This window comes from Micropterus dolomieu, linkage group LG18 (assembly GCF_021292245.1).
Source record: "Micropterus dolomieu isolate WLL.071019.BEF.003 ecotype Adirondacks linkage group LG18, ASM2129224v1, whole genome shotgun sequence".
NCBI lineage: Eukaryota > Metazoa > Chordata > Actinopteri > Centrarchiformes > Centrarchidae > Micropterus > Micropterus dolomieu.
In genome coordinates this window covers 17,700,456-17,726,289 of record NC_060167.1, presented here as the reverse complement: position 1 = coordinate 17,726,289, position 25,834 = coordinate 17,700,456, and the positions used below count along the sequence as shown (strand labels likewise).

Below are 25,834 nucleotides of genomic sequence, written 5' to 3'. Positions count from 1 at the left end.
AATTTAGACAAAAGAGGCATTTAACAGGTAAACATCATCAGGCTCCAAGCGACTGGTTAGCTCAGGGAGCGGCTCAGACCTGAGTCTGGCTGATTGAAAGCTGTACAAGAGGACTCCTATCAAGAGCACGTCTAATTAAATCATCTCCAGCAAATCATGGAGACAAGGCATTACAAGAGATTACAGCCTGGTCCAGCACTGCCCAGACCACCAAAACAATGGACTACAATCAGTCTTAATTCCCCCGCTAATCAAGCAGCGCAGGGCTCATGGCTGCAGTGGTACAGCTGTTCACATCCACCCAAATATCAAACTGAAACCAAACCAAAACGCAGAGAAGCCTGAAATAGGTGCTCTGCAATCACTCGCCACTCAAGTATTTTTAACATTTACTAAGATCTCAAATTGTCTCTGCCCAAAACTCATCTTCTTCATCCTCTTATTTCACATTCACCACTTTTTAAAAAGGCTATTCTACCTCTAAGGAAGTTGCAGAAGAAGTAACCATTTATACAACATCTTTCGCTGCCTAGTCTTTCTCATTTAATGACATCTTTGTAGCAATGTCACTGGTGTGCAAGCTCTCCCTGCTGATCTGCCTCACATTAGGGAGGCCAGGGCTCAGCATTATGCCTCGCTTTAAGTCACAAAACTTTAAGGACAGCGCTTTCATTCACTGAGAGGAACAGCAAATCTCTCCCCTCCTGTGATCCTTCCATCTCCCACTCTGGCTTGTCAGACCAGTTACAGCACGCACGGCACCCGTGTGACCTCCAGGTTTAACTGGCAGATACATGGTTGCATATTGATATTATACAACAGAGAACAATGCATTCATTTATAATGACTCACTGGGATAGAGTCATGTGTGGGAGAAGCTGAATTACACTTCAGCAGAACCTCTTCAGAAGAATTTCAAATTTACTAATTTAGTCTAATTAATGCAGTCTAATACAACAGCCCAGCAATAAATCCTACCTTTATATGAAAGATGATGCAAAACCATTAGATAGAGAGGTGTTGATTACCGTATGGTCATTTCAGATTCTGTAGTTGTAGTAGTAGTTTAGATTAGAAACACGTCTCAGTATAATGCAACACACTTCAACAGCACCACAAACCACATCCTCCAAAATTATTATAAAGTTGAATCAACACCTCTCTAAAACTGTTTAAATCTGTATTAGACCTACTGTGTGGCAACACAACAAACGCAACATGAAAGAAAAGAGAAGATATGAAAACTGAAAAGAGCTTCTTAAGACACCTTTACCTATCTGGTGGGGAGGTACTCATTAGTACATCCATCAAGAGTATCTTAAGTTACAGTGCTTTGGGGACAAACCTGTTAGGTTTAAGACTGTTCATAAAATAGATTTTAAGATCATCTTAGCCTACTTACTTCCTTTTTGGGAAACGAGTCTCTGGTCTCTTTGTACCTACAGTATGTAACTAAACATCGTTCACCTGCATATGTCCTGCGCACTTTTAAAGTGAGCACTTTTCAATCATTTTTACTTGCTAGAAGCTTTTAGTTAGGACAGGATTGAGCAAACTTTAAATTATTAAATAATTTTATCATTTTATTTTTTTGGTTTTATTCTGATTGTATTTTATCTTGTGTTTTATTACATGCATTCTGTATTTTATGGTTTATTTTATTTAATTTCAATGCATTTTGTAAAGTGTATAGGGACTATGTCTTTTGGTCATTTTGCACTTTAAAGAAAAACCTTGACTGACTGACTAGAAAACATATGGCAAATTGCAAAACAGACTCCTCTGTGCAGAAGGCCTACATGAACATTTCTAATGTACAACAGATGTACCGACATTTGACTCACTTAACTTAGGCACGAGCCAAAGTACTAAACAAGACAAAATGTTCTTCGTTATGGACGTAACATCAGCTGGACTTTCTCCAATCGATGCAGCTGCTCATTTGCTAATCTACCAACAGCACAAGCTTAAGTAAACATGGAGCCTGGCTCGGGCCTGCCTCAAGCATCATCAGTGATATCAGTAATAAGTGCAGTACAAGCTACTGCCTCTCTCTGGATGAGGATATTATGCCAGCACTTCTCTAATGGAACATGACTGTTCTGTCTTTCCCCATGGCTCCATTTCCGCATGAATGCAGCGGCTCTGCCACACCACCCTGACTGACCGCCAGGCTGGACAAAGTCATTTGTTTTGGGTGTGTGGGAAATTAGCAAGGTGGGGGACTGGGAACTAGCCCCCTCTAAAGAATTGGTTACCAAACACGATCTGTGGTATTCAACAAAGCATACCTCAGAAACGAGAAAATTAATGTGAGAGAGAAGACAACGCAGGTGAGAAAAGAAAGAAAGAGAGAGAGAAAGAGAGAGAGAGAGAGAGAGAGAGAGAGAGAGAGGTAGCGGAAAGGAGAGCAGACTGAGGAGAGCCACAGGGGAGATGGCAGCCGTGGGTGCCCTTGAAATTGCCTGACTCATTACTGCAGCAACACTGCCATGCGTGTTGATGGCAGGCTCAGAGAGAGCTCTCGGCTGGGCTCTGACAGTCGGAGAGTGAAAGACAGCCCTGCTTTCAAACCACCAGAGGAACACTTCAAAGGCTGGCATGCTCGTTCTGCCTATTCAAACATGGCCCTGCATTACAGCGAGGTAGACAAGAAACGTACTAATATGTTTTCAGGACTAACCCTCAAGTTTGTGGTTCGATAAATAACTAGGTATAAGAAAGAATTAAGCAGGGACAGCATGCAGGTGCATCTGGACACAGGTCTGTGTGGGTGACTCAACACCACAGTAGTCATTTAATTCTTCAGCTGCGTGGGCTTTAGTCGAACTCAGACCAGCATCACTGCACAACTGCCTGCTGCTATACAATCTATAGTATCAGTGGAACAAAGTTTGGTCCCCAAGTATGCATGGATAACCAGGGGCTGCAGTTTTACTTCCCCTTCTCATCTGGTCATACACTGCTGTCAAGTAGAGCGGAAACAAGTCCCTAGGGCAAGCAGACAGCAGGAAGAGTGTCTAGCCCTGCAATACTGTGGTCGCACACAGCCCACTGACAGTCTCGATCATCACAATTAAGGCACAGTGGTTACTGCGGCTTCTACATTGTCCTCCGCAGGAGTTGACTGCCAACTTCAGGCCACAGTAGTGTGATAATAAGTGCACTGCCTCGTCCAGCTCCAATCAGGGTTACAGCGATCCAGCCAACCTCTATTTAAAATGGCGCCAGCACTCCAAGTGTAGCATAACTGAGGGAGGAAACTAATCTCATCACCATTAACCATGTTGCCTAAAATAAAAGGCATTATTTCCCGGAACATAAAGCACGAACTTTACAGGGTGAAGGATGTGGCTCAGTAGATAAGAATGTCTGGCTTTCTGGTTATAACCTCATTTAATGAGTTCAACGTAAAACTGAAAAGGCCAAAATAACAGAGGATTAAAATGATGAGACTGCTTGGTGTGTATTAAGAATCTGGAGATTTCCAGTGCTGATTGTGGCTCAGTTTAATGATTTACTTAAATACGTCGCAATCATTTTGCATTAAGAGTGCTTTCTACTCTTGTACATTACGTTTAAATGGTGTTTAATGCCGTCCAATAACATTGGTGGAATAAAACCCCTCCTAATCAGAATGCATTAGTTCCCCGTGAAATTTCTGCTCCCTGAAGCAAATAGCAGAGCCGCAGACAAATCCTACTCGATCCTACCTTAATGTCCTTTATGCTGAGAAATGTGCGCAAGCAAGCAATTACGTGTTGGGTGAATGTTTGCCAGATGCGTGTGCATGTCACCCTGCAACAGTCGGGTGCTGGATGTGTTTGTGTATTACAAATTTGGCCACAGGACCGTTTTGCGGGGTAAAAGGATGCAAATCGGCAGGAGGTAAAGCTCTCAACACAGCAACAAGACTCAGGGCCTGAGGTCAGCGGAGTGACATGCCAGGCTAAGGAGATTACAGCCTGCTGCAGACCAACCAAAGGCTGCCATCATCAGTACAGACTGGCCAGCAAAACACACCGTCAACACAGAGTTAAGGTAGTGGTGCCATGACATAACACAAGTGTGTTGTATATCTGAACCCTCTGGAATCTAGTCTGTTTGAGGATATCAAATCAAAGGCTTTGAATGCTGAAATGTGTTGTAACTGTGGATTAAAGCTTATGTAAAATATAAGCCACGAATGCATACACATTGTGAAATTCTGTATTTACATTTCAAGTGCTCCTCATTACACTGAAATTAGGGTTTTTCTATTCAGCAAGTCTCATTGAGACCCAGATCTGTTTGGCAAGTGAGACATGACAAAGAACTCACACAGCAGTTCTGGGTCACGACAGACGATGTCTTGTGTTTCTGTATTTCATCATGGTTGTGTAGGGGTTGGTTCACTGTAGATGCTGACACTTGAGTTTGTCATCCTTGTTTCTCTGATTGTGAAACACACTAATTGTCAGTGTTCTGCTGTATGAAGACATATGGGTTAACAACCACAAGGTGTCTGTGTCATCCTACTCCTCTAGCCGGTGATGAGGTGAGAGGATTACGTAACCTAAAAGCAAACATTGCTGTGAAAATGGACTGTAATAGTATACCATTATTACTCAGACATCAGTGTGTTTTTTTTTTTTTTTTCCCCTTTCGTCTTCCCTGAGAACAAAATCATGACTCACAGCACACTTCTCAATTTTAAGCAGACCACACATGTTTTCCTCCTCCTCCTCTTCTTACAGAAGAGTTAAACCACACAAGTGATAAGTTACATCACGTTAAAAGTAGGCAGAGGAGAGATCAACGTATAGAGACACAGAAGCAGAAACAATTTAGGCAAATCCCAAATCCCATGTGCCAAAGTGTCAAACAATTCAACACAAAAAGGCCCAGCTTTGGCTCTCGACCTACCAAATCCTCTCCCCCTCATCTACAAACTTTCCCACCCTACAAAAAAAAGGTTCATTTTAAAAAGGGTTTTCATAAAATGCCACCAAGCTGGCATGGCATGTACCCTGTCTGGCACAGATAGTCAAAACTCAGGAGTTAATGGCTGCTGCACTTTAACACATCCTGTTGTTTTGGCACTTTAGTTAAGCATTGTTGAGCCTCATGCTAAAAGTGAAGTTTTGCCTGCAGGCACAGCTCTCACACATTAGTTTCTATCTGACACACAGCTCCTGTCTGCTCACTGGAAAGAAAACTGAAATTGTAAGTTAACTTGTACATTGATTAATATCACAGAGTATAACTTACATGGGCTGCAACAAATTAATTCAGAGAATAAAGTTCACAGTGACAGAAGACACGTTACAAATCAAATTTACTTTGTGATCGCAAACAAATGCGACAGAAATACCATCTGCTGCCTTGTTCTCATGTTGGTGTTTGTCTGGTAAGCACGGGATGTTAAGTAACAAACCACCCCACTTGTGGATGTAAAAAGGCGAGCATGCCAAGCTCGTCATGGGACATGGTTGTTTCCGATGGGGCCTCTGTGTACTCATACTGTCTTTCATTGTTGTAGATCTGGGATGCCTCCAAAGCTCCTGCCAGAATACAAAATACCAGATCACCGCCTTGAAAAGAGTTTCAAGCAGAGGGACAAGCTGGTATCCAAGAAAGGAGAAACATCTTGTGCTGGGCCTAATTACTTCTGCTCCAGGATTACAGAGTTTTGACTTTTCTCTGGCATTCAGCGCAGAGCCTGATTGCAAATTAACGAGGACAACATTGATGCTCACAGCGCTGTTAATTATATTTAATGCAGAACACAGGAGGGCACAACTGTAGGTCTACACTACCCACTAACCGCCTCTCTACGTTGCATGTAATCTATTAAGTGAATTCATTGTACATGTCTTTTATTTCATGGTTCAATTCTTAAGTCTCTCCTCACAACCACCACCATGGAGTTAATTGGTTAGAATAAGTTAAAAAAAATTGTTTACCTAAAAACTAATATTTAAAAGCAACTGATATTAAGCCTGATGATGAATTATTTCATGTGTGCAAAGTATTTGTTTTGGTGCAGGTGTCAGAAAAGCAACGTAAAGTAGTAAGACTGCAATAAGAGAAAAACAAGATAAGATAGCTGAAGAAGATAACAACAGCTTCGAAATACACAAAAGCAATTTATACTACAGAGTAAGTAAGGTTCTGTGTGGTTGTTGAAATGTGTAATCAGTGGTTTAGATAAATAAAGTATCTGTCATGCAACTTAATTTTCAGTCAACAGAAAAGCTGCAGTAACAGATGCTCGCAGCAGATAACTCGATTACTGTGAGTCCACTTCCAACAACCTGTATGGCTGCGCAATCTCATTTACACTAGTTGTTATTTTCATGGCCATTTTTCTGGCTCTGGCATAGGAAGCCGATGTCCCAATTCTTAATCTAGTTTACAAAGCTCTGAATGGCTTGGCTTTTCTAATAGCTGTCAATCAGCACAACACCAGACCTACTTCAATCTTTGAAAAATCTGAGGTGCCGTCAGCTTCTGAGGTCTGTAACCAGCCTATAGATGTTAGGGCTGAGCGACATGACCTAAAATCTAGAACAATAAATATACATGTAACATAAATATAGTTAAACAATATTTACTTAGATAAGTTAAATAGGGGGTGGCGTCGCCTCACAGCAAGAAGGTTGTGGGTTCAAACCCCAGTTGCCTCGGCCTTTCTGTGTGGAGTTTGCGTGTTCTCCCCACGTCTGTGTGGGTTCTTTCCCACCATCCAAAGACATGCAGGCTAGGTTAATTGGTGTCTCCGAAATTGTCCTTAGGTGTGAATGTGAGCGTGAGTGGTTGTTTGTCTATGTGTGGCCCTGCGATGGACTGGCTACCTGTCCAGGGTGTACCCCGCCTTTCGCCCAATGTAAGCTGGGATTGGCTCCCACGACCCTGTACGCAGGTTAAGCGGTTGACGATGGATGAAGTTAAATAAGTTAATTGCATGCCATTTCTTATTTGTCCCAATAATTACAGAATGACCAATGAACTTCTGGACTGTCAGCTGATAGACTGGCTGAGCTTCAGGTTAAATGGCATTGGTTGTTGTACATGTTCTCAGCTTAAATATGTGGGATATAGGCAATTGATTGATAACTGTGATATGAGCAACTTTCTGCCATTCATAGTCATAAAAAAAAAGACAAAAGCAAATGTCTTTTATCAATTTTGTCTCAATATTTCTCCATCAGATGGAGTTTATTATTCAGCTGCAGCCTGCATATAAACCTACTCTCTGACTCAGAGCAGAGAGGGCAAAAGGAGCTTGCCAGTGTCAAAGATACATTTTCAGAGGAGTTTAAGAGGTCAGTGTAATGAATAGTCAATCACACTGATACCGTCTCTGCAGGACTCTGAGTAATGGAGTACAGCTCAAAGTTACAGAGTCTGTGGCATTTAAAAAAAAGGTGGACATATTGCAAAGATGATAGTATAACATTAAACTCAAAGTTATGAATCACCAAAACTGTGAAACCACAAGCACAGATTATGTTAGTGTTACATCTGATGTGGCCTAAGTGTTGGTGTTGAACTGCAGTGGGAGAATGTACACCCTTAATAACTGCATAGCTGAGTGTTAACCATCAACGCTCTAGTCTGTTTCTTATCAAAGAGTTCACCTCGCTGTCTGCCAAGAAAACTGGGAATCAAATGTTTTTATGTCACAGAGAGCAGATGTGAATATCTACATCGGCAACAGCAGAAATGAGACAGACTATATGAAATTAGACTGGAATGTGTTTCTTTGCACACCGGAGCAAAGACGAAACAGGATTAGGAGCTTTGTTTCACAGTTATTGGATTTTGGCTCTGTGGGAATGGAATTACCCAAACACCGAGAGGAAAGCAAACACTGAACAATTCCTGTTAATATGGAAAATATGACACGGTGTAAACACTTATGACACATTAACATAAGCTTCATGAGGAAGCTCGTATCTTCCAAGTCACTGTCATGGAAAATATTCTTGATCTAAACTTTTTTCGTTCTCATTTCAACAAACACTTTACATCTGCTCGGTGCACTTAGGCTTCCTTACTTTCAGAGTCAAAAGCCCTTCACTGAGACATGTCTCTAAAATACATCTAAAACACTTGAACAAATCTGTTATTTAAAATAACCACTGCTGGTAAATAAACGGCAGGTTTCACATGTATTTCTATATAAAACAAAAACTTTACTTCAGAAGGACACCCAACTGAACTCACAGGTGAGCCAGGTAATGTAGGCATGAGGGAGAGAAAGGTAAAGTAGATAGGTGTCCTTCCTCAGTACCCAAAGTACTCACGAGCCAAGCACAAAATCCCCAAGCTGCATTAGTGGAGCCGCTCTGTGGCAGTAAAGGACTGAGGCTGAACTGTCTGGGCAGCTCCCACGGGGTGAATGAGTGCAACTGCCTGAATGTGGAACAGAGTGCTGATGGGTTTTAAGAAAATGTCAGTCTCACCCTTGCTAATAAGCTGTCAAGAGTGCGTGTGCTATAACTGACCTGTATCTCCTCGTAGGCCTCGTCAATAGTGGTTACTTGGTGCTGCTCGTGTAGTGCCGGCTCGTCGCAGAAGAAGCACACCAGACTTTTGTCGGTGAGGCAGAAGAGCTTCACCTTCTCGTGGTCCTTGCAGGGGTAGGAGCTCCTCTGGGCGTTGAGGATGGCGTCCAGAGGGAAGGCCGAGTAGCGCTCCACAATGTTGGACAACTTGAGACTCGGCGAGAGGAGGGGATCTGCGAAGGTCCTCCGGCACTCAGGACAGTCCCGTGTTCCGTGAGGCTCCTGCCTGCTCCAGTGCTCGGTAATACACTTTCTGCAGAAGTAGTGCTCACAGCCAAAGCTGACGGGGTCCTGGTAGATGCTGAGGCAGATGGAACAGAGGAGCTCGTCCTTCAGACAGCAAGCCATTTGCAAATATGGAGACTGAGCCGCATCTAAGAGGGCAATTCTCTGGTGTGGAGTATACTTGGTTTAATTTTCATATGCGTGATTCACTGCCATGTGGGAGTGACTGACGAGATCTTCAGGAATCTTGGGATTGTGCCTTTAATGCCTCTGTTGAAAAATGGCAAATAACAACAATAAGATACCCCAGTGCACGGTCTGATTCATTTATAACAAAGAAATCATTAACAGGAGCAGATTCTTTTTAGTTACACATTGACAAAATGGGCTTCAATTAGAGCCCATTAAACATATAATCTTATGAGTAGGGTTTTTTGTGGGCTGTCATAGCTGTCACACTGCTGACAGTGGCTAAATTTGAAAGTAGGGTTTGAACAACTAGTTGTTAAATTGATTTAAATTGAAGTCAATTCATTTGGTAGTATGATAGTATATTGAATACCTTTGGGTTTAGGACATTTAATCAACAAAAACTAATGTAAATATGTCACCTAGGGTATTTGAAGGGTATTTTTCACAACTTTCTGACATTTTATAGATCAAATGATTATTTAGTTGAGGAAACCCATCTGCAGATTAATGGCTAATTAAAATAGTTTTTAGTTGTGGTCCTTTTTGAAAGCACTTTCACTCAAGTACTTAGTGTTGTTTATCAAATCACCTTAAAACCCAGAACAATCTAATAATATATTGGACAGAACCTACAGAGCTCTTGCTTTCTTAACAATAACATTAAACTCCATTATAATGCTTTGATTAAGCTTTTAACAAAAGGTGCAGACACACTCCAGTTTCACTTTGGTAGCTTCCTCATTCCCTGAGCAAACACCTGAACATGTTTATGCTTTTATCAAAATACTTCTTCCCCTTTCTACATCAATTTCCTCTTACATTGTGGAGGATTTCTTGATTTTCACAGTTAACTGTTTGCACCGACCAACAGGGAAACACCTGCAGCGGTATTATCTCTTCCTCCCACCCTGGTGTGAAGAAGCGTCCTTTTAAATTCCCTTATGAAAAGAGGTTTTAACAGCCCGGACTGAGATTTTTAATTCTCACCATCTACCACAAACTGTAGAGTCAACATCTGTGCTGTAGCTTAGCATATATGCTATTTAATTGGCTTCCTCTACCTTGCTTGTAAACTGGATTTGTAAACATAAGCAACCAGGACCACGACACCACCAGCAAACCACAGCGGGAGGATGAGAGGGGGCAGAGGCTACAAAAAAGGGGCAAAACCCTAATTTAGTAAGCTACATTTAAAAAAAGCTGATTCCGGAGTAAGCATATGAGAGGTGAGGGTATTTGAATATGACAATTCATAAAAGACAGAATGGATAGGAATAGAGAAAAAACAGCCTCTACTCACCGGCGACTTCAGCTTCTCCAACGCAAGTGTCTTTCAGGAAGGAGAGCAATACACAGCGGCAACAGACGCAACCAACTTAACTGAACGATGGGGGGGGGGGGGTTCAAACATTATATTGAAAAGATAACGGCAGTTCGTCGATAAATACGTTACGAAAGGGAATATAAGTTCATTTATATTTAATTTAGGGATTCGAGTTTTTTTGGTGGGTGGCTTTGCTTAAATAAAATAACTATAAAGTTTTATCTCCCTCTAATAACAGAGTGGCTCAGACCGCCTCTCTGCCCATTCTCCCGGTTAGCATCGCTACCTAGCTACCTTGATTACAACAAACAAACTCACTAAAATACACGAACAGCGGCTGGGTAACAAACGTGTTGACTTAAAACTAAACAAGTGTAGGAAATGCCATGAAAATGGACTGTCGCTGTTCCTGGAAGTCGTTTTAATGAGCCGACCGAGAGCGGCTTCCCGTGGCTGCAGTGTCAGCCTTCAGCCAGCAGGTGTCAGGAGCGTCCGCAGAAAACACTTCCCAGTACAGGCGGAGAGCAAGAACATCCACACCCTGTAAACTCATCACTCACACATCCAGCTGAGGGAGACTCCCTTATAGAGAATTATGGGGAAATCACAGGTTTGTATATGTGGTAAAATCTGTTATCTCTATAATTTAATTTAATGTCTACATACATATGACGCCAGTTTAGTATCACATAAGCTACATGTGTTGTATGTAACTAACCTACAATCAATTTTTTGTACAAATTTGACATACTTGTACTTTGAGTATTTCAATTTAATGCTACTATGACACCACTACATTTCAGATGGAAATATTGTACATTTTACTCCACTACAATTTTGTAAAGCTGTAGTTACTAGTAATAGTATGTTATTTTATCAATAAAACTAACCAAGAGGATTTCCCATTCAGTCATTTGTTATTCCTAAATCAAAGAGCTACACAATTAAAATGCTGCTTACAGAGTCATGCATTATTAGTAGTAATCTAATACAATCACACAACCTTTCTGCTGCCTAATGAGTACTTTTACTTTTGAGAACAAGTATATTTTGCTCCTTGCACACCTGTACTTAAAAACTAGTGCCATGCCACAACTGACTACCATATACAACACGTTATGTGAAATCTTATCGGATGAAAGTATTATCTTTTCACACAAAGTAAACATTGTGTTTTTTGTACACAATTTTGTAATTTCTAAATCAAGCACACAAATTGTACTTTTTACAGCATGAGTGAGATATATTTTATATTGGATAAGTCAGAGGTGACAATGTAATTTAAAACTCTTGTAAAAATATGAAAGTTTTGATTTTAACGCTTGTTACCTTATGATGACTGCAGACTACAGGTCATAATTTATATCCCTTTTTAATTTGCAACTACCTGTACTTTCACTACCTCACTGAAGGATAGACAAAATTCACATCTTTATTTATAGCATATTGTATATACATATAAACACACAAAGTAGCAGTTGATGACTTTGTTATGGAAACAGAAGAAAGCGTTAAGCCATTTGTTGTGAGATTGTTTTCAATGCTGTATCATGACACAAAGCCAAAACAAATGGCTTTATCAGTCTTTCATAAAGGGGATTCTTCATGCACTATAACTTGCACTCTCCTCCTGTACTGACATCAGGGATTGTTTGCCGGCTTCTTGCTGTGGGATGCTAAAGGACTCTTCTTCCTCTCCAAAGGGGAGTTTAGACTCTCCCTGCATCAAGTCTGTGGGCAGGACAGACGGTGTCCCGCAGGTCCCATTTCCTATGTGAAAAGTGATGTTGACGTTGACGTGGGGGCTGGTGGTCACGGGGCTTATGATCTGTGGGCTGGTGGGCTGAGAGGAGGACTGTGTTTGGACGCTGGGCTGGGGAGTGACAGGCTCTACGTTGGAAAGTAAAGCCATGGGCTGTGACAGAGCAGAGCATGGATTGTAAAGAGGTATGGTGGATTGCAAAGGGTCGATGGACTCGAAGCTGCTGCAGCCGTTTGTTCTGGTTAAAGTTTCAGTATTGTTACTGCTCTGACTCTGGTCACTGTAGGCTTCCCCTTTCTCCAGCAGACACTGTTGTTCTGGTGACATAACAGTGAATGAATCCAACTGGGTTTTACCCAAATAACCCTGATTGATCTGCAGCAGAAAGACATGAAAAGGTTTATTCTCAGTATTCTGTATGGCCACAACTAAATTGAGAAGGATTCCAGAGGAAAAACCAAGGGAGACTCACTTTATCGCTACTTTCAACATTTCCATTTGCATCTACTGAAGGATAATAATTTTCAGCATCTGGGCAAAAAAAGCAGAGTGAACATGCAGTAACGGTGAGTAAGGTAGTGAAAATCTGCAACAAACTGTTCCTGATAATGACCATTATTTGTCAATGTCATTATCACTGCATTTCAAGTTAAATATAATATAGATACAATCATACAGTTTCCTCAAAAAAAGAACATGATTAATGCATTTAACTGCAGGATACAGTTACCTTTCTTACACATGGGTTTACAAAGGCACAGCAGAATAATGATGATGAAAAGAAGTATTGATCCAATGATAGTGGGAATAGCTGCAGCTAACAGAGGTAAACACAAACACAACACAGAGGCACAAAGAGAGAAATGATTAGACTTCAGCTTTCTCATAATGACTGCTTAGAAACACCAAATAAGTTACCGTACCCAGTATACTGTCAAATCCTGGGCTTGTTGGCAGGCTTTTTGTTGAATGGTTGAGTACTGCCTCTGAAACGGCAGATGGCAGATGGCTGATAGACAGCGTGGGGTTTGTCGGTCCATGTGGAGCCTTGGAGTCTGAGGTTGCTAAGACTGTGTTTGTTGTTGTACTTGCAGTTTTGAACAGTTTCTCAGTGGCCAGATCATTTGGCTTAGCACACACATTGTCTGAGGTAGCATTGCCTTTTCTAACAACACCACTCCTGGAACAGCTGGAACAGAAACAGAGGGCAAGGTCAAAGATCTGAGCTCCAAACAGCTGTATACAGATGTGACTATCCTTTGCTCACTTGGTATGAGGCTGACAGGGGTCTGTGTCCGAGGCTTTATCAGAGAACGTTCCATCAGGGCATCGTTTACACTTCACATCTGAGTTTGCCGTCCCTGAGAACAACACCCAAACATGTTGTCAGTTATTACACTTTAACTTGATGACACATACAGTATGTATAACTTTTATAGTATATGTGGTTCGTATAAAATTTATACTGGAGTCTAGTGTTGTAGTACTCGAGACCGGTCTTTTTGATTGTCTTGGTCTCGTCTCGGATTCGACCGCCTTTGTACTCGGCCTTGTCTCGGTCACTGAGGACTTGGCATTTTATTTCAAGACCAGTCAAGACCATAACTATGGGAATATCAATAAATTGCTTTTGCATTGTCTGATTTGTTAACATCCTAACTTTGATTGGAAGTAAAACGTATTGCTTCAAATGCAACCAATAACCCCAATTAAACATGTGTTGTTCCCGTTAACAACTGTCACCCCTCCCCGCGATGCTTACGTTGATTTCAGCTCTTAGTGTTTGTATGTGGGTGTTTTAATTGGAAAGTGGATATTTCAGATCACTTTTAGAAGTACCTATGATCTCAGTCCACATTTTATTGCGTGCCATGCAATGCAGGGAACTGGTCTTTGTCTTGATTCGGTCTCGCCCTCCCTCGGTCTTGGTCTCGACTGCTCTCAGCCCCTAAAACTCTTGGTCTTGTCTCGGTCTTGATAAACTCTGGTCTTGGTCTTGACTTGGTCTCGGTTTGGGTGGTCTTGACTACAACACTACTGGAGTCCATACTATTCAAACTGTAATTATGTTCTTGATATGTGCAATTTGCAATAATTATAAGGGAACCTCATGGAAACAAGATGACTCATCACACAAAGGGTTTAAACGTAAATTTGAAAAGGGTAAGGATTACTGAAAAATAGAAGTTGCTGTACCTGGCTGAGACACGCCAAAACCAACTTTGCATGTCTTGTACTTGTTACACTCTGTGCAGTACGGGTCATCAAATCCCATGACGCAGTACATCCCAGGCTGGCACACACACTTGGATTTTGTGGTAGAGGAGCACTTTTGGCCAGGCTGCAGACCTTTGTCTGGTTGTATGTAGAAAAAATATGTTTTGCTTGTATTAAAAACAAAACTATAAATAATTTAATTTCAATTTTTTTTTTTACAGAGATTAATGGTGCTACTGACTTGGTTTGCATTTGTCACAGGCGAAACAGGTTGGAGAATAGTTAAAGCTCTCCATGTACTGGCCTGCTGGACATTGTTCACACACGGTCTCAGTAGTTTCAGTGCACTTGTCTTTCTGTCGCTGTCCTGTTGTGATATAGACATGAACATTATACACTTTAAATGTGGGCATTATACTGGCAATATTTCTAACAGCAGATGAATAGATTAAAAGAGTGTGACTTACAATGCCAAGGAGCACATCATCAACTAATTAATTTAGTTTGTGGGGTTAGCATATCCACTGTGTAGTATTTCCATACTGAGTGGTAGAGTAGCTGATCTTGGAAGCTATTAGGCTAACGTTAACGGCTTACACTCCAGCACCACAGCAACATTACCCAAGAGGGTTACATTTGCCAAACACATTGGTTAGATGTCATCCTTAAAGCCTATTCCCTTGTAACATTTTTAGTAAAACAGTGTTTGAAAATATGAAAAAATTATGTTAGGTAAGCAGCCAAACAGTTATGCTAAAAAAATAAAATAAAAGCCTGATCTGACATGTCTTTTTATACTACAACTGTTATTAGCTCTAAGATGCAATACAAGAACAAATCTGTTTCTTTATTTCCATGTCTGGCAAGGTTGCTGACTTTTTGCCAACTTTAGTCTATGTCTTCTACCAGTATATCATGTATGTAGCAATTAAGTGCATATTTAAAACCTTTACAGGAAACAGTCAGCAGGAAACATTCAAGACCTAGTCGGAGAGAAGCATTTTCAACCACCTCATGGAGCTAACGTTAGCTTGACTAGCTAGTTTACCAAGGTGACCACGATATACTGCATGGGACATTTTGGGGTAAAAAAAGCAAACTCTTCAGTGGTGCAAAATAACATTTATTCAAGTACTGTACTTATGTACAATTTTGAGGTCCTTGTACTTATTTCCATATGATAGTACTTTATACTTAAATTACATTTCAGATGGAAATATTGTACTTTTTACTCTACATTTATTTAAACAGCTTGAGTTACTAGTTGATCAGATTCAGATAAGTAATTCAAAGTATAAATCATCTAATACATTTTGATATACCATTCTGCAGAATTTGTACTTTTACCCTTGGCATTTTTAGTATATTTTGATGGTAATTACTTAAGCTGCAATAGTGATGTAGGTGCCACTGTCTCTAAACTACCTCAAATCTCTTTAGGAATTTCTGTACTGCAGTTTCTCATCACCTCTCGGCTTTTACACAAATACCAATATATATGATATCATATTTCTTTATAGATAGATTTATCAATCTAGCTATACTTTAAACAATTTTCCTCAAATGAATAGTGTACGCAATACATTTGCTTCCTTGTCTCTCAGGATGAAACAAGAAAACTGATCTTTAGCTACAGTAGGTGCTTCTTTCACACCTCCACGCCCAAGCTTTTACCAACATATCTGTGACTGTAAATAACATTCATCTTTTATTCTATACTGAGGCAGCTTGGTCTTTCAGTACAGTAACTGATCATTTGTATGAGTGAAGTGCGTTATTTAAGAAACTTTACAAATTGCAGTCCTTTGCTGTGTTTACAGGACAGCACGTACCAGGGTGGCATTTCTTGCAGCAGCGGTTAGATTCATCTGACAGGTACTCTGTTGTTCGGTCACGACAGGTTCCATTTGAGTCTGGCTCATAGGGCTGAGAGCAGACCTATTGGGAAGAGAGTCAAAACTTAAGTAACTCATCTTCAGCTGTTCAGATGAGGATAGTGAAGAACATATAAGTCTTTACACAACCGTTTGACACACATGAGCTGCACTGAGACTGTGGGGGGCCTTGAGCTCCAAGGTAACTTTAGTGGTTTTGAAATTACTGTAGGTGGAAAATATTTGCAGTCCACTTTTGTATCAGCCAGACATCTTTCCCTGAAATGCACCTGCTCTGTGGTAAATCTTAAGCGTACACCTAATTCAACCAGTAAAGGTAGTAATTTTAAAATCAACAATTTAGTCATTGGTTGGAAGGAAATGGACAAGATAACCAGTGAATGGTAATTTTCTTTTTTAACCCAGTTAAACAGTAGCTTAAAGTAGTATCAGACCACCCACACCTGCGCCCACCTTTTTTCTTCTGGTAATGCTGCTGGCCTGAGCTGCACACATAGCAAAACAAGCAGTCATTGTTCTGAATTTGTAGGAGGTGCATTTCACCTTGGCAGTATCTCTCTTCTCTGTGGGGCCCTTCAAAATCTTTAGGCTCTGGGCATTGAACACATGCATCCATGCAGTAACTCAGGTTCGACTTGTCTCTCACGCGCGCATACCAAAATATCATCTACCTGAACCACAGTATTGGTGTGCTGAAAAGTCATGACACAGTGTACATTTGCTGACACACGTCCTGTGCATGAGAGTTGAACGCCTTTCACCACAGTGCCCTCCAATGACAAACAAAAGTTGGAATATGCTGACAGCAGCAGAGTATTTCTCGTATTACAGGAAACAGAGGCGGCAACCTAGAAGCCCTCGGCTCAGAAGCACTGGCGTCTTATGTGGCGTGACCACTGTTGCTACGATGCAACGATAAAGAGACTTCTGTGGAGCTTTGTGTTATCATTTACTGACTGTTTATTCATGTTTATCCTGGCCATGTACCTAAACTAACATATCCTCTTTAACAGAAATGCACGGTTATAGTGGAATACAATAGAAAGAGGTTCCTACATCATTTCATTACTGGGTATCTGAGACATTCAGACTGAAACTTTACCAGACTCCAAGCAAACGAAACCAAATTCATACAGGTTCACCCACACAATTATGATAACTATGCTATCTCTAAAGTAATACTTTCTACTCTAGTGTAACATTGTGACACTCAGGACTAAACTGATATTAATAAAGAAATTGTTTTATGAGAAATAAGAAATTTGCTGGCGCCATGACTGGAGACAAAAGTAAGCCGGTGTTGAAACATGTTAAAAGCTAAAATGTTTCACAATTATGACACAAGTCCTTTTACACATTTTGCTTATTTTGAAAGGAAGTGCCCGTTTTACCTTCACAGGCCCTAAATTAATCCAAGTAGTTTAAGTGAAATTTAAACTAACATTTACAAGCAATAGATGGTCATCGGATGAATTCCCGACACCGATATCCAGAGTCCCTGACAAACACCACACAGGCATGGCAGACTTATAGATGGACACAAAGCCTACCTTGGTAGTTCGGGCATTCAGCAGAACCAGCAGTAAAAGTATGTCCTTCATTGCTTCTTTAAAGCAAATTATAGACCGTAGAGGACACAGCTACCGGCATGTGCACGCCACTGATCATTTTACAAAGGCGGGCCAGCAGTCTGTGAAAACATTTCCTCTAATCGAGTGTTTGAAGGAAGTAAGACGGGCACTACCCTACATTCACTGTGCGAATGTGAACCATGCCATTAGACGAGAATTTAAATGAGTGTAAAGCTGTTTGTGTACGTCCACATGTTAGACAGTTCATTTATATTATAGGTTATATATACACATATCATGAAAATACAATGAATTCATCTTTGTTTGCCCTGCAGCTGATTAGAGGGAAGATAAAGTGCCTGTAAAGAGTATTCAGACGCACTTAGAAGTTTCCCTGTTTTATTGTTTTACAACATTGAATTAAAGTAGATTAAATGACACCTTTTCGACAGAAAGCAGGTCTCCACAAAAGGATCTAAATGATTCACTTGTGCAAATCTTCACCCCCTTTAACAGGAAACATTAAAATTATTGCTGCTGCAGCAGGCTGGTTTAAGTAGCCACACAATTAATTAGTAAAATTGAGATAACCTGCTTGCAGTCAAGGGGTTTCAGTCTGGAAAGTCCAACAGTTGGTGAGTCAGTATCATTGCAAATCACACAAAAAAACACAATACAGAAATCATTTAAATCCAATGCCAATAATGTAGTCCCATGACTAGAATTCAAAATATTTAGCCCCTTCATGGCAAGTTATTGTCTCAACTTAACTTACTTACTTTACTTAGTTGAAGAAAAATGAAATGTGAAAATGAGTTTAAAAAAAAATTACTACCCCAACAGGAAGTGGACTACTATATTTCCCCTTCTTGTTTACACACAAACATGTCATATGCAGTCCTACAAATCCCAGCTTTCATCATCAACTGCAGAAGCAATTGTATATAAGTATCGCAGCATTAAAATCAGGATATCGATAGAATTTTATGTGTTTTTAAGAAGAACTGTTCCGTGCTTCTGTTTTTTATGCTCTGGCAGGATATTGTAGCTGATAGTTAGATTATAGAGCTATTGTTGTTCCACATTCATGATTACAGGATCCGCCTTTCAAACTGGAGGTCCAGGATTTGCATTTGCATGAACATCCTCTCCAACTTTTCATCCCACCTCCGTGGGGAGACATGTGAATAAAGTCAAAGGCAAAAATGTTTACTTAATAGTACTCTACCCACTACTGACTGTTGTCGTCTCATTATAATTCAGCCGCAGTACTGTACATGCTGATGTCATGCCTACATTAATGCCCCTGTTCTTTTTTGTTCCGGTGAAAGACGTTGACATTTCATAATAAAGTTCCCCCTCCCACATCCTCTACATTTCTCTGGTGCTAAAGTACAGCAGTAGCAGCCCCGTTGTCCACTGTGGTCTTGTTAAGTTTTGTCTGTTATAGTGAATTGCTTTTATCGTGTAATTCTGAGGTGATGTTTAATGTCACACCTTCAGTGCTTAACTGCGTTTGTTGTTACAACATAAAACGTGACCAGTAGAAGTGAAACTGGTTTTAGAGGAAAATGATTTATTCCTCATGTTTTGGTACAATGATCTTGTAGTCTGTACCTTATTGTTGAGTAATTTTAGGTATAAACATACATACTGTCTGGCATTATTTTTGCTTAAGTTACAGTCTTAAATTCTTACTGCGTAGTAAAGCAGGGATGATCAAATCTTGTTTTTTTTTCTCTAACTGTGTGAGATGGAAACCAATGGCAACCCAAAGGTCCAAAAATACATTCAATTTAAATGTAAAACAGTACAGCATGCTTTGAAAACTGGTTTGTAGTAGTCATGATTTGAAATAATTTGACTAAAACATGCAAAGACACTGGTATAGTCATTATCTGCAGACTCCAGTATTTAACAGTAAAGTAAATCTCCTGAATTACCTGATTTATCTACCTTGGATAGCAACAACAAACAATCTGTCTGAAAAATGTCAGTGTCTGACTTGCGCATCTGATCGCTACTGAGTGTTAGATTACAGTTATTGACAAAGGTCTCTCAGTAGGATGTCATAGTTTTAAGTCAGCTTGCATCACTGCAACGTAGCTGTCCCATGAAAATAAGCGAGTGTGAAAACACCCGTTTGAGGATTTGAAGATAAGATTAGATGATGATATGAGCTTCAGAAGCATCATTTCCCTTAACAACTGTTTGTGGTAGAAAATCAAATAGTATCACAAAGCCTCATCTTAAACATAGCGTCGCTCTTGCCTGGCAGATAACAGCACCAGCCTGACGCTTGGCTTTGAACAAGCCAACCCTTGTCCTACAAGACATAAAAGTACTGCAGCTTCAATACACAACAGGAATAAAAAAATCATAAATAAATTCCTACTGAACTTGAATCCTAACAAATGATGACAATAAAATTACATTTCCTTTACTTTAAATTCCTTACATTGGTCATTTTTGTTGATTTAACTGAACCCGCCTGATACATTTTGTGTAAAATGTCCAACTTCTTCAAATACATTAGCCTGCAAGACACAAACTGGAAATATCAATGTGTCATAGGTGGGATCGCTACAGTTTTTGACATTAAGAAAGGTGGCTGCGGTTTCCTGTGAATTGCAACCTTTACAGTACTCTGGCCTCAGTGTTTGCTTCTATAGTGTTTTCAGTTCCACAGTAAAGTGCCAAAGGAAGTTAAAAACAGAAGTACTGGTATGCCTGAACATGCATGCCAAAGCAAACAGCTGGAAAGGGAAACACAAACTGGTGTCTCAGCAACAGGAATGACTAAAAATTACTTCCTTAATGTTGCACAAGAAATGTTTCTAAAACAGTTTGCATGAGTTGAAGGTCTTTTCTTTCCACTGTGGCGTAATGTTATGATCTCTTGCTTCACATCCACAATGCTGCTGACAGTCACATGTGGAGTCTAAATGTGTCCAATCTTTAGTCTTGAATAAAACAAATGTGCTGTTCTGTCAAGTAAATTATTCCTATTTCATTAAGCTAGCATGATCACATTATGTATTATGTAGCCTAACATGTAGCATTTCATTCTCTGACTCATTACTTTCTTGAAAACACATTATCTCATGTTTCAAATGAATCTATTTAAGGTCACTTGTGTTGAAATGTTGATGCACCCATGCCATTCTCCATTTAGATCATGGAGTGTTTGTTTCATATTGAAAAATCAACTTTTTTGGTTTCACATTTAGCAGAGATATTACAGAAAAGCACTATTGAAATAAAACATTTACAAAAAATACAATACAGATATTTAAAACATGATTTTGTTCAGCATCAAATGGGAACTGTTACAATCACTTAAAAATAGCCTTTATTGGTTTGTCAGTGCAAAGGGTAAGATGTGCTTCCTAGTTTTCGTTTGGGAGAGAAGTGTTGGAGGTTGTGACGAGCCAAGCGAGACATATCTGAGATCTGGTTACCGGACACTTTGGGCACAGAGAGACCCTGAAAAATATTTTAAAAACACCATTTGAGAATCGGCCATTTAGATCTTTTTTTCATAGCAGACATTTTGACATGTCACAGTAGGTAAAGCACAGGTGTAATCAATAGCATTAATAACATCTGAATTCCATTTAGATCAGCCAGTTAAAGGGCCTTGCTATTGTGCATGCTGGTTCAGTGTCATTGCTTACTCGGACACTTAAAGGTTAATTTAAGTATTTTAAAACCTGAGCCCTATTTTCACATATTTTGGAGAAAATTACTAGTAGGTACAAAAGGTTTTGGAATCCGTGCAGTAGATGAGATTCAACCGCGAACCGGCTGCAGCGTATTCCTTCCAATTACACCTGTCAAAATTATGTCCATTAAAGTGCTTCTTTTTGCCATTGACAGGCTCAGACTGTTATACAAGGTGTTAACCAACATCATGGAAAGGATCCCTACGAGTGACTCCCAGTGACACCGTTTGTTTTTAACAAGAAACAGAAGTCTTGCTCAAGGGCAAATCTCCCTCTAAAATCTCACTAGAGTCAAACATTTATTGAACATTTGTTATACTGTTATTGAGGAAGATAATATCTTAGTAATTATCATATTGTTTGTATTGTCCTGCCCTAGTTGGAGAGAGGATTTTGTTGTGTTGGAGTAACGTTAGGAAATAAGTCTAGCTAGCAGTTCCTCTTTGTACACAACAAACTCCCTCTCCATCGTTTCCACCGGCATTTCCTGCAACAACTTGCCTCTCATGACGTTTCAGAACGAGAACTGTCTTTGAGTGAGACTTCAGTTTCTTGTTATAGTGTGTACCCGGGAGTGAGTCACAGGGATCCTTTCCATGATGTTGTCAGATATCTCAAATAGCAGTCTGAGCCTGTCCGTGGCAATAATTAGTACTTTAAATGGATGGAATTTTGGCGAGTGCAATTTCCCCAAAAGAATATGTTGCAGCCACTGCAGCTGGCTGAAGCCACCTACTGCACGGATTCCAAAACTTGTCATTCTTTGACACCAAAATATGTGAAAATAGTGTCCACCTTTAAAAATACCAAAAAATTATCCGTTAATAGAACTGAACAATCAATAATGTTGGAAGTTCCACCTCTGCTTTTCCTGCTATGACAAGTCAAAATGTCTGCTGTAAAAAAAGGTCTCCAATATTTTAGTTTTAGATCCAGTAGGGAGCCTGCAGTGTCTCACCTCCAGTTCTTTGTTCTGTGACCCAGCAGAGCTCTTCATATTTAGACTGCTCCTCAGATCGAGGCTGCTGGGTGGCGGCAGCGTGCCCTGACCTGTGTTCGACCAGCCTGAAAGACAGTGCTGGACAAGACCCGATACATCCATGAAGATGGAAAAAGAAGACTGTGGTACATTGATAAAACGTACTATTTTAATTTAAACGTAGAGATGTTAACACAGGATGTACAGAGGTAAACTTAGTAGTCATAAATTGTCATGCAGTGGGCAAATTCAAACACTAAAGCTGATGATACACAGAGCAACTTTCAGAGCAATCATGCAGGGTAATGTAGCCCTCAATGGTAATGAGTAAAGATTACTACCGTAATCCCCTTCCCCCACCACTCCGCCACCTGCTCCGCACCGCCACTATCCGTTCAAAATGGACTTGCCACTACCAAGACTGCCCCGTCAAAAAGTTGCCCCATCTATCATCAGCTTTACTCACCGATGGTAACCCCAAACTATCAGAAGGATCAAAACTGCATCGCCGATGAGCTTTGTACTTGTAAGGTGGCAAGAGGGCGGAGCGAGGTATGCTGACCCTTGCAAATTAAACAAAAAGAAAAATCATGAGACAGTATCTATGCTACTACAGTGGTAAAATGTGATGATTTGAAAACTGATTATGGATTGTTAAAAAAATCTTTGTAAAAGGTTTTCATTAGTTTTAAAACCCTAACCAACCTCTTTCAGCAGGAATTCTCATGACATGGTCCACCAAACAGACACATTTTAGGCCACAGACACCCAATTTTGTCTCATCAACCTATCACATGATTTTTGATGTTAAGAAGTGTTACACAAGGACTAATACTGTATTAGTCTTTCTCATATATTTAAACAAAATGAGACTATTATTAAACTTAAATTTTAGTGGTGACTCCTGGGAATCCCTGTGGATGCCTAAACCCACTGCCTTGGTAGAACCGCCACAATGACTGTAGGTACTTTTATTTGACAGTGAGACACATACATAGAAGTAAAGCTTGTTTCAGACTGTAATAATATAACACAGTATAAAAGGTCTCAAAGTACATCAAATTAAAAATATCTGCTGGCTGGTACAAATTAAGGGCTTTTAAGTGGTTGATAAAGGTAGTCAAAGTGCACATCATCATTACCTGATGAGTGCTGGTTCAGCAGTAGTGTGAGGGTGGGAGGATTTGTGGTTTTTGCACACCGGGCAGCACTCCTGAGAGTGAAGTGGGACGGGGAACAGTCTGCTGTTAATCCTGTAAGAGAATGTACCTGAACAAAAGGTGAGCACGCAGAGATGAGAATTACTTCAGCTATCATGAAAAAGAAAAATGAGAGTACCCTATTCAAATAAATAACCCCTCTTACACTGATGAGTGTCCATGTTAGCCTCTGGACCGTCCTTATCTGTTAGCAGTGGCAGGACTGAATGGTTCTCCTCAGAAAATCTATGAGGAGAGACAGTTAATTGTAATTTCATGAAGCCATCATCAATCACAGGTAAACTTGGCACACATAAATCAGTCGCAATCAAGTGTGAAGCACTCACTCTGCTTGTGGGCTGTGGACACACTCGTCTTTATTGAGCGATCGAAACATGCGCAGGTCATTGAAGAACTCGTCAGAGCGCTCTATCAGGGAGTCCTCAGCATCCAGGACTCCTTAGAGGGAACACACATCATCTGTTAGGGCTCCATCAGACGATTGTGCGTATAAGGAAGAAATAGGCAAACAGAGAGTCCAAAAAGGCGTACCTGCTATCCAGTCATACCCCAGTAAAGGCTTCAAATTACGCCTATCGGAGACAGATATCTCTTCGCATTCATCAGACTGAAATGTGACTCGACTCTGCATCTCTCTCTACAAAACCAAACAAGTGGTGCAGACTATTAGTGATCTAATAGTGGTCACTACCTGCTGGTAAAAGAAATAATTCATCCTACTGTGAAATATAGGTTCACACAAAATCTAGACCCACTGTAACATGCAGAACGTTAGCCCTTTTGTTCAATCTGTGTCTGTTCCCAGACTCTACTGTAGGCTGTGTGTGACAACAGAGACAATCTTGAGTGGACTGTCTTCGCCTCTTTTTTCTTACCTCCTCTTTGCTGTGATTTGCTAGACAGGACTTGGTGCTGGCTGGCCTCTTTTCCCGCAGCCTGTATGTTGGATGCTCAACAGTCCCGCCTCTGTGTTTGGAAATCAAAGACGGTGTTGAAATAGTGCGCTGGATGCTGGATGTTTGTCTCTCGCATGCATCTGATGGCGACACAGAGGAAGATATTTCTCTATCAATGACATACAGGATTTTGTTATTCGTCACGTGCACATGACAGGCTTGCAGTGAAACGTCAAAAAAACTAAATATGTAACTAGGGCTGGACCCGAATATTCGACCGTTGGGTACACATTCGATTTTCAATTATGGGATTCTATTATTGAGGGTTTTTTTCGCGCGCCTGACCCCCGCCGACAACAGTGAAGGCAACGCTCCAGTTCACATCAAAGGGAAAACTAAATGAACTAAATGGGAAGCTTCGATTATTCGCTCTTAATTACTATCGAAGCGTCGAAGCTGAAAAAAAATGACATTCGGGCCACCTCTAACAGTTATATATAACATGAATGAATGAATAAAAAGTAATCACATATCAGCAGTTACTTTTCCGGAACTTTCAACCGAATCATTTAATATGCTTTAATATAAAGCTAAGAAAGTGGACCTTGAGTTAACTATATTTATCATCACTTTATAATTAATTTACATTTAGCTACTTGTTTTACACCTTTTAAAATACACTTAGTAAGCTCTGTGTTTACTGTGTGTTGGTTGGGTCAAGCTCAAGCATGACTAAATAGTTTTTACTTCACGTGACTGACTTTAGTGCAGAGACTTACAAATAAGGACCTACAGGACGATTGGCACATCCTGAAACCATAGATTGTATATAAAAAACGCAAGTCTTATCTGGTAGCTCACTTAGCTAAAAGCTGCAGACTTCTCAATGGTCTTCTGTCAGCAAACTGTGTAATTACCCGCAAATCTCACGGTAGGTTTGGCGAGTGCGGCCATGGCAGCCCCGCGGTCTCCGTCAATCAGGGTCCGGATCTCTGCGGGGTCTCTCCCCTCCTCAGCCTCGTCCTCTCTCTCCCTCTTGCGGCTGGGACTGCAGCCGCCCAGCAGCTCCAGTTTCTCTCTCTGCTGCTTCAACTGCTTCAATAAATTTTTGTTACGCTCTCGTAAAACGTCCAGTCGGTCCGTCGAGGACATTTTTAAAAAGTTTAAACCACGTTAAAATCACGTTTATCTAACTGAGGGTGACTCAAACAGCGAGTTTCTTTTGTGATTTAAAACTCCGGCAGCTCCATAACAACGCGTTGACAACAATGACTTG

At 40.5% G+C, this 25,834-nt stretch overlaps 3 protein-coding genes across 6 annotated transcripts in view; all 3 read right to left on the bottom strand.

Moving 5' to 3' along the window:
• The window catches only part of trim62.1 (tripartite motif containing 62, tandem duplicate 1), a 38,666-nt gene extending 27,853 nt beyond the window's left edge, over positions 1-10,813 (bottom strand). Inside the window, exons 1-2 of one of the 2 annotated variants that reach the window (XM_046029272.1) lie at positions 10,270-10,813; positions 8,493-9,047 (exon numbers count right to left, since the gene is read on the bottom strand). In XM_046029272.1, coding sequence (XP_045885228.1) covers positions 8,493-8,900 — 408 coding nt within the window. In that variant the 5' untranslated portion in view covers positions 8,901-9,047; positions 10,270-10,813. Of the gene's footprint in view, positions 1-8,492; positions 9,048-10,030; positions 10,239-10,269 lie in introns of those variants that run through there. The other variant, XM_046029273.1, reaches the window with a different exon arrangement.
• An 898-nt stretch (positions 10,814-11,711) lies between these two features.
• Positions 11,712-17,946, bottom strand: tnfrsf1b (tumor necrosis factor receptor superfamily, member 1B). Of its 3 annotated transcripts, none has more exons than XM_046029271.1 (9): positions 17,718-17,946; positions 16,105-16,210; positions 14,514-14,639; positions 14,252-14,410; positions 13,323-13,416; positions 12,979-13,244; positions 12,786-12,872; positions 12,528-12,586; positions 11,712-12,430 (listed from the first exon to the last, which is right to left on the bottom strand). In XM_046029271.1, the coding sequence occupies exons 1-9, from the start codon at positions 17,766-17,768 to the stop codon at positions 11,897-11,899; spliced, it is 1,482 nt and encodes a 493-aa protein (XP_045885227.1). In that variant the 5' UTR covers positions 17,769-17,946; the 3' UTR covers positions 11,712-11,896. The 3 variants fall into 3 exon arrangements, with proteins under 3 accessions (XP_045885227.1, XP_045885225.1, XP_045885226.1); XM_046029269.1 differs by lacking the exon at positions 17,718-17,946 and adding an exon at positions 17,610-17,693; XM_046029270.1 differs by lacking the exon at positions 17,718-17,946 and adding an exon at positions 16,711-16,930.
• A 3,126-nt stretch (positions 17,947-21,072) lies between these two features.
• On the bottom strand, positions 21,073-25,818 carry LOC123956821 (migration and invasion inhibitory protein). Its single transcript, XM_046029274.1, has 9 exons — positions 25,476-25,818; positions 24,538-24,698; positions 24,194-24,299; positions 23,989-24,100; positions 23,808-23,887; positions 23,585-23,711; positions 22,909-23,005; positions 22,422-22,541; positions 21,073-21,224 (listed from the first exon to the last, which is right to left on the bottom strand). Exons 1-9 carry the CDS (start codon positions 25,708-25,710, stop codon positions 21,102-21,104), a joined length of 1,161 nt encoding a protein of 386 aa, XP_045885230.1. The 5' UTR covers positions 25,711-25,818; the 3' UTR covers positions 21,073-21,101.
• Between the last annotated feature and the right edge of the window lie 16 nt (positions 25,819-25,834).

Coding starts and splice junctions, on each gene's coding strand:
- LOC123956821 (XM_046029274.1), bottom strand. CDS start 25,710: ATGTCCTCGACGGACCGACTGGACGTTTTACGAGAGCGTAACAAAAAT. Junction 24,699..25,475: donor ACCTACCGTGAGATTTGCGG/GTAATTACACAG, acceptor TGTCGCCATCAG/ATGCATGCGAGAGACAAACA. Junction 24,101..24,193: donor GGGGTATGACTGGATAGCAG/GTACGCCTTTTT, acceptor GTTCCCTCTAAG/GAGTCCTGGATGCTGAGGAC.
- tnfrsf1b (XM_046029269.1), bottom strand. CDS start 17,687: ATGCCTGTGTGGTGTTTGTCAGGGACTCTGGATATCGGTGTCGGGAAT. Junction 14,411..14,513: donor CTGTGACAAATGCAAACCAA/GTCAGTAGCACC, acceptor ACATACAACCAG/ACAAAGGTCTGCAGCCTGGC. Junction 13,245..13,322: donor CCCTGTCAGCCTCATACCAA/GTGAGCAAAGGA, acceptor TTTCTGTTCCAG/CTGTTCCAGGAGTGGTGTTG.